The following is an 8630-nucleotide window of genomic DNA, read 5'->3' on the forward strand; positions in this document are numbered from 1 at the left end:
GTTGGATTGTCTGAAGACAGTTTATAAGGGGGTATCTTAAGGGAGCGAAGCACTTACAACAAAAGTCCAGGCAAAATATCCTCAGATCTGTGTGTGTATTATATATATATATATATATATATATATATATAGCCTTGAGGCTTTTACCTTACCCTTCAGTATATAAACTGGGGCCCAGTATTTTAAAATCATGCAACGTTGCAAAATACCTTAGAGTGATATGGATGGGCGCCAGAACTATAACTACCATGGGGATACATAAACTAGTTCTTAGTAGTATGAATTTATATAAAATATACAGTAGTTACCATGGCATCAAAAGCATGCAAGTACCTCCACTGTTTTTTTTCAAACACACTTTCCCTTGACAAAGGTATGTTAAACATACCAAAACTTTGGGAAATTGGCACTTTTGAGTAAAAGCTCTATACATACACCACACCATGCTCATTATTTATTTCTACTTTTCCCAGTAAGTACAACTTTGAAATCTCTGTCGTTTACTTGTCACTCAGTTTCTGTAAGCAGGATGGCACAGCAATGTGTTTATAAGAGTACTATCTGTAAATGAATGAGGCAGGTATGGACTGACATGGAGGAGAAGGACTGAAAAATAATAAAAGGGAGCAGTGAAAAAATAAATGGATTTGGTAACAAAAGAACGCTTGAAAGTTTTACCAACATGCTCAGCTCATCAATGCTAGTACTGTAGCAGATTGATCTTAAATCTTTGTCAAATTGGGTCTTAAAGGATTGCAATGATTCAGCAGCAATATGGTAGGTAATCCACACTCTCACCACTCTGTGTAAAGAAGTGTCTCCTACACTCTTTCCAAATCCTAATTTCCAACTCTGTACAAACCTTAGGAACTACTATCATTGGTAATCTAATACCATCTGCCCAGCCAATGAGAAAAATTGGCAAAACTTCCATACTCCCCAGTATGTGTGTAAAACAGCATTATGATATAGCATTTAATAGCTGAGCCTAGCAGGTGTTGGTACCAGTGTTAGAGGTTGTGAAATAAAGGCTTCCTCAACTAATAAGATCCCAGAACTCATTCAAGAGAAGGTCACCGTGATTTAGATTCTAATACCATGGATATGTTTCCTGCCAAAAAAAGTTCAACCTGCTGGAAATTTAATGATTTTGGTTCATAACTAACACATTCCAAGAAGTTTACCAAAGCAAGTTCTAAAAAGTCTATATAAAGTCTTATTCATCGTGCCTTACCTCATGGGATGAAAGCAGCGGTTTCTTCTTCAGCTCGTTGCATTTTCTCATCTTGCAGATCTGGTGGCCGGTTTTGCGGTTCCTGCAGCAGCTGCACTCCCCGCAGTTCACTTTCCGAAGGCAGGGCTCGCAGGTACCACAGCGGCGTCGTTTCTTCTTCCCAGCAGTAAGAGAAGAAGGAGTGAGCTGACCACCGTCTTGGTCAGATGAACCAGCTTGAGGAGACAGAAGCAAAACTCCTGATGTGTTCAAATCCATGCTGCGAGATCCTTGTTCCTCCTTGCACACGTATGTGGTGCTCTCTGAACCGGAGATTGATTTGGTTTCTATAGTGCCGTCAGTTTGGGCTCCTGATTCTAGCCCAGTTATTGAACTGGAAACATCGGAATTCCTATTATTTATATTGTAATGTAAAGCTGGGCTTTCTGAATCCAAGTTCAAACCTATCCATGTCTCGGGGATGGTGCAATCTTCTTTGGACTTTAAAATCTCTCCAAGTCCAAGCACTCTCTCAGAAAAATCTACTGCAAGTGATTTGGACTCTGGGTTTGGATTAGAGGGATTTAAACTCTCTCTACACTTCTCTGGCTCTTCAAACGCAGCTGAAGAACTTTTTGGGGACTTTGGGCTCACTAATGCCGAGGTCAAGTTAGGTTCAGCATCCAAAATAGGATCCTCTCTGTCTGACTCTTCTTGTGACACTGAATTCCCAGTAAAGGACTCAGAATATTTCAGAGTGGTGTTTGATTGAGAAAGGTCTGGGCTCACGTCTTGCAATTCCATTTGGTGTGTTTCAGCAGCACAGGCATTTAAAATCAAAGTTGAAGCCAGGCTTGAGAGGCCAGATTCGGATCCTGAACCTAACCCTGCACGTCTGGATTTTTCCTGCTCAGAATCTGCCTTGGGACAAGCTTCAATTTCTAGGGAGTTTGTGACGGCAGCATTTTCCACTGCAGGCAGCTGTTCCGCTGTATGAATGCTTTCCATATCAGCGTCCCCCTTACCACTAGTGACAGGGCTTTCCTCGGGACACAAGGCTGCTTCATGCTTTGCCAGGTTATCATCTGTAACTAGTTCAGCCGTCTCTCTCTGTACAGAGTCTGCCTCCGGAGCGGTTTCGCTGGCCTCACATTTACTACGTCTTGCTGGCAGACTGCACCTAGATTTTCTCTGTTTTCTGTTTGTCATGGGAGCTTGGGGAAGGCTTTGGAAGAGAGGTTTGCCCCGAAGAGCCATTCTATGGCCAGAGACATGATGCTGCTTCAGGGAATTATCCAAACGTCTTCTTCTTGCTGATCCTATTCCCAAGGAGGTGTTTTGAATGCCGCCCTGCAGTCGCTGGGAAGCACCACTGACGGATTTACTGACTTCAGTGCTTCTCAGCTTCTTTACCCGAGGGTTTGGATTCTGCTTTAGGTTTTTAGCTCTCCCTGTGTCTTCAACCTTTTTAAGCACTGCTTTCCCCCTAGCCTTATTAGAGTTAAAAGTCTGTCTCTTAACTGTTTTAGCATCTCGTTTTTTTGCCTTGCCTAACTGAACTCTATTTGTGGCGGCTTGCTTAGCCGATTTGGTAGAACGAGGCATTGCTGGAGAAAAACAAAATAAAACGGTGATTGGATGAGCAAGCAGGCATGAGCACTTTCAGGTGAAATGTGATGAGATCGGAAGTTTCCTGTTAATTCTTCTGAACTTGTTTGTTTTACCTAAAACATGGTTTTACTACTTCATTTCTGTGTTTTGGTAACAGTGTGGCTGAAAAACCTGAAATTGCAAAGAAATCACAATCTATTTTAAGACAGCTTATAAAGTTGCATGTTCTGAACCAAACTATTAATATTTATTTTGCCACTACCTCATTTAAATGTTGTTGGTAGTTTCACATATCTTAAACACATTTCAGGAAAAAAAATGCAAATAAATAAAAATTATAATTTTTTGGTAACTAAAATGTTTCCTTTTCGGTCTAATTGTGGAATTAATGACAATTTACATTCAATAACAACATTTGTTTATTTTCAATTGTATAATTATTTACACACAAGAGTCTCATAATATGAAAACAAATACAAAAAAAATTGTTAGTATCTTTTTTTGTCAACATATTACTTTACTTGCAAATCATAGTGTTTTATTATTTACAGCGGTTGCTTTAATAAACCTGAATGAAGATGGACCGTGAACTAGATTCCTCCAAGCACTGTCAAAGCGCTGGCCCGTGGAAAAAAAAAACACAAGCACGACCATACTCAAAGTATTTCTATAGACCAATAAAAGTAACCTTACACCTACAATGTTTGATAAGCCACTACAAACGTAGTAATCAATGCAGAACTTTTTTTTTTAATTCAATTTATTATCAAAGGCTTTTTGCGCCTGCATGCTACTTTTTTTTTTCTTTCATACTCAGGACTTTAAAGTTTCACGCCTTGTTTGTTGCAAGTTCAGGACCGCGTCTGCATCATGTGGTCCAGTTGTAAACACAGTCACTTGCAGCTTTCTAACTAAGCAAACGCACAATACGAGTTTGTTTTAAAGTGACACGGGCTTTATGTTTCACTTGATAAATATCAGAAAAGGCTACATACCAGAAGTTTAGCTGCACTGCCCGTGCTATTCTCCAGTCTTGAGAACACACGGACGATCCTTACTTGATTTTCTTCGTTTTCACTTCGCTGCACCACTTCTTTCCAAAGATACATGAATGCAATTGAGACAAAAATGTGCAACAGCGACGCGTACTGTAGTGTTACAAAGCAGTCAATTATTCAAACTGTGTTTAAAAAAAAACATTACTACAACGTATATTTTTCCTGCATCAGTCCATTCTATTCACTCCCTGTTCCAGACAAGCCCTGTACAGTCTCGATTGTCGACTCCACTAGTCTCTTTAATAATGGCCGTTTTAGGGAGACTGGGAAATCCCGGAATGGATCATTCTTTCACACAGGATTCTCACTTTAAGTATTCTGCACACTGAAATGACTGTATTTGTATTAACATATATTTAAATGCATCCATATACAGTACCATATTGTGCAACAGTTTGACCTATATTCCAATTAAAACAGCAGATCACAGTTAGCAAGTTTTAGAATAATAAAAAAAAACAGTAAAACAAGTATGATTTTAATATTGTATATTAAACAAGTTTCAGAGATTGTGTGTCGACATGAATAGTTTAATCATTTTTTTAAATGAATTTAATAGTACTAACTTTCTATTTATAACTGAGAAAACTTTCTATGTACAACTATAACAAACGTAATGGTAGTAATACTAGAACTAGTACAATTATTTTTTAGGAGGCTGTGCGGTCCAGTGGTTAAAGAAAAGGGCTTGTAACCGGGAGATACCAGGTTCAAATCTCACCTCAGCCACTGACTTACTGTGTGACCCAGAGCAAATCACTTAACCTCCTTGTGCTTCGTCCTTCAAGTGAGACGTAATTGTAAGTGACTCGGCAGCTAATGCATAGTTCACACACCCTAGTCTCTGTAAGTCGCCTTGGATAAAGGCGTCTGCTAAATAAACTAATAATAATATTATTATTTGACAGGCATTTCGACTAGTCTTGAAGACAAGATTTATAGTCAAAACGTGTATCATACAATTTTCTATTTTATTTAAGCAATAAGGACCAACAGGCAGGGCATTTCCTGGCCGTTAATGCCCCGTAGGAGGACTTTAACCCAGCCAGGGCAATAACGGCCAGGAAATGACCTGTCTGGTGGTCATTATTGCTATTATAAAACGTCTTTATGGTTTTAACAGCAATAACATTAAGATTTATAACCTTTTATTTATTTTTTTCTGTATGTCCTGCGGTGCTCGTCCTGTGCTGATACAGCGGTGCTGATACAGCGGTTCTTCGATGGTATAATTCTGCCTGTGAACACCGGGACCATTTTTTCCTAACAAACTAAACATTAAACAAATCAAAATACTTTTACATTTATTTAAGACAGGGAAAACATTTATCACCGTTGTGTTTCGTCTGCTTTTTCAAAAAGAAAAGTTACAGTTTTAAATAGGTAAATAGGCTACAAACTGATTCTATAAGTAACAATATTATTAAACAAATTAATGTATTCTTAAAATAAATTAATTAAACTAGTAATTTAAATATTTGAATGATTAATTTTGTTAATTTAATTGTTTAGTTTGTTTTAAGTTTATTTATTTCAAGTTGAATTGCAGGTTTCAGTGCAGTTTTGAAACATAGCAGGTACGTTCGTGGCTGAGATTTCTGAGGGTTGACAGTTATACTAGATGTTCTTTTTGGCGGATTGATACCTTACTCTGCTTTATCGGTGATGGTTGTGTTGACACTGAGGGCATTTCCTAGCCATTAATGCCCCCTACAGCAACCAATCAGAAGACAGCATTCCCGTTCCATTCATATGACAGGTTTATAATTTAGTATAACTAGCTTTACAAACGGAAATTGTGACAGTATACAGGTTACAGCACCTTAAATTTGGCTACAAAATCATACATTTATTGTATGATAGATTTAAAGATGACTACATTATTTCATTAGCTTAGCCTGAGCACTCTGCTGTATCAAAGAGTATACCTTGATTCAATAAAGCAGGGTGACACAACATGAAAAAGGAACTCTCACTGTTCAACAAAGTGAGCATAAGGGGACCAACAAGGAGGTCAAGAAATGGATGGTAAAACCTTAGAAGCCACAACTTTAAATAAGCCATTTTTGGTAATATTTTCAAAGCGTTTACTCAGGTTTTTAACCAATTCCTATTTTTTCAAAGAGGTAAAACGCTGGTTATTTATTTATTTATTTTACAAAACTAGAACCAAACAACTAAGTGCTATAATCCAAGTTTTCTTAAGCACTCTCAACGTGTTTGTTCCTCATTTACGTGAGTTTTTTTTTCCTTTAAAAAAATTGGAGTTAATTAAAGACTGAAGGTAATGCTTTGAAACTATGTCCCATTGTGTTTTGAAAAACAAACTGAGAAAAGCCACTAGAGAGACTGTTATCTGACAGACACTCATCAAAGAGGGTTCACAGGGCAAACGGAACATCTTTTAAAAGCTAAATTATACCTGATTTGTTCAACTGATTATTGGTTTTGACCAGATATTACTTTTGTTTTTAAGGGAAACTGTAATTTTAGTAAATAATGTATATTTCTAAAATCCTAGAAAATGGCTATTATCATATGACTACCCACGAATCAGTACATTTTTCTTAACTGGCTGTATGTATTAAAATGTTTAATACATAAGTAGACAATGTGTTTGTCTGAACAATAACTATTACTGAACTGTATCAAATTTAAAGATAACCTGGTACCTCAACGTTGCCGTCATGCAGAAATGTCAAAAGTCACATGATCTCAATAAGGCAGCTATGGTCAGAAGCCAAAGAAAGGTCACTGACACATTCAACATGAAGAGTTTGTATAACCCTGCAAATACATACCTCAATATGTAAGAAATAACCCACTGAGAAAAAAAAAATCCATGAAGACTGTTTGATTGTCACATATATTTTGTTCTTTTTTTTATTTGCCATAAACATTACATTGAACATTGCCATTTACAGTAAAATTTTCGAGATGAAATGGCATTTGGGAATTGAAAGTAGACTGATTTCCCACAGATTGTTGAGTGATTTAATTGTTGTTTCAGTTGTATGTTGACATTTTTACCTACAGAAACACTGTTTAGATAATTGTTACTATTAAGGTGTAGGAATATTAATAGATCAGGTAAGTAAGTTGGTCTATGATGTCATAGCCGTGCGGTAAGACAATTATTACCGCACGGTCATGTGATCTTGTTCAGCCAAGCCATTTTATAAATGTAATTAAGTACCTCAAATAGTCTCTAAGACCGCGTGGGTACATTTTCATTTCATGATAAACTTGAACCAAACAATCATATTCGTGTACTGAATTAGAAGTTAATGTGCCCTATACACAAAGTTTAAACTTGTGACTTATTTAAAAATAAAATATTTTGATAGATTAAACCTTCATTTAAAATATACCAAAACCATGCATCATAGGTAAGATGTATGAAATTAAATACTTCAATCATGTCCGTCTGATTCTTCTTTGTTCTAGGCTAAATAAATCCAGTTCTTTCAGCCTTTCTTCATAGTTTAGCCCTTTAAACCCTGGGATTAAGCCTGATTGCTCTTCTTTGGCCTCACCCAATGCCCCTTTGGTGCTGTGGTGACTAGAATTGGACACAGTATTCCAAGTGTGGTCTCACCAGTGCATTATATAACCTCATCATAACCTCCTTGGATTTGTACTCTGCACTTTTGGGCTATATAACAGAGCATTCTGTTTGCCTTTTTGATTGCTTCCCACGTTCCCTGCATTGTGTAGTTGCTAACAGCAATGAATCGCTTATAACACCAAGGTATTTCTCTTGGTGAACCTGTTCTAGTTCTATCCCCCTCATGTGGTATTTGGATCTTACATTTTTGTGACCGGCATGTAACACTACATTTGTTGACACTGAATTTAATTGGCCACGTTTCTGCTTATTTCTGTATGTGGTCTAAATCTTTTTGGATTTCCTGGGCAGCTGTAAATGTGTCTGCCACTCCCCCAAGCTTTGTGTCGTCTGCAAATTTGACAAGTTTGCTAATTACCCCTGAATACAGTTCTTTTCTTACGGTTACATCTGTTGACATGTATTCATCTAATTATTAACTTAGGTCAGATTCATCCAAACAATTTTGTGGTTACAGTAAAATAAGTATAAGAGAGAGGAATCCAAGCCAGCGGCTGCATGTATTTTAGGGGGAAAACAATGTGCACACTGTATTGAAAGCTTTTCATGTGGGTTCTGGTGCATATGTGCTGGGTAAAGCGATTGGGGTGCTGTTAGGGGTGTTACCCAGCCATGTTATTTAACTGTAAAATGTACAAGTAATTTAGATGTATGAAGTACAGGGTTTTGCTGTTTTCAGACAATTTGGTGTTCCATACTATCAAGCTTGGAATACAGTGCTGTTTAAAAAGTGAAAATCACAGAAGAAGCAAGAGTTCACTTGTACTCATGTTAGTGATGTAATAGTGGTTTTGGGCCAAAGACTCCTTCTCAGCAGACATTTAGCAAGTATTTGTATGCAGTAGAAAGACAATGAGTTAAAGTGCACCACAAACAAAAAGCAAGGGACAAGAAGTGTAAGGGCTGAAATGAAGAGGATGGCGTTTGAATCAATGTATTTGAAGACAATGTTGTTATTGCTTCTTAGATATTTGGACAAGAACATGATTAAAAGCAATAGATTATTCATTGGTCCATGCTGCTGTCAAAGCATTTTATCAGCACTTCAAATGGTAACAAAATGGTTACAATAACCAGAGTTGAGATTATCTGGAGTTCACTTAATGTCCTGACAATATAG

At 37.3% G+C, this 8630-nt stretch overlaps 1 protein-coding gene across 4 annotated transcripts in view; it reads right to left on the reverse strand.

Moving 5' to 3' along the window:
- Window positions 1-4110, reverse strand: part of tet1 (tet methylcytosine dioxygenase 1) — a 59967-nt gene extending 55857 nt beyond the window's left edge. For 3 of the 4 annotated variants that reach the window (XM_034030993.3, XM_059035769.1, XM_059035767.1), the window contains exons 1-2: window positions 3820-4110; window positions 1235-2995 (exon numbers count right to left, since the gene is read on the reverse strand). In XM_034030993.3, the coding sequence (XP_033886884.3) occupies window positions 1235-2818 (1584 nt within the window). In that variant the 5' untranslated portion in view covers window positions 2819-2995; window positions 3820-4110. The remainder of the gene's footprint in view (window positions 1-1234; window positions 2996-3819) is intronic. The other variant, XM_059035768.1, reaches the window with a different exon arrangement.
- Window positions 4111-8630: the final 4520 nt, after the last annotated feature.

The sequence above is a fragment of the Acipenser ruthenus genome, chromosome 13 (assembly GCF_902713425.1).
Source record: "Acipenser ruthenus chromosome 13, fAciRut3.2 maternal haplotype, whole genome shotgun sequence".
Taxonomy (NCBI): Eukaryota; Metazoa; Chordata; class Actinopteri; order Acipenseriformes; family Acipenseridae; genus Acipenser; species Acipenser ruthenus.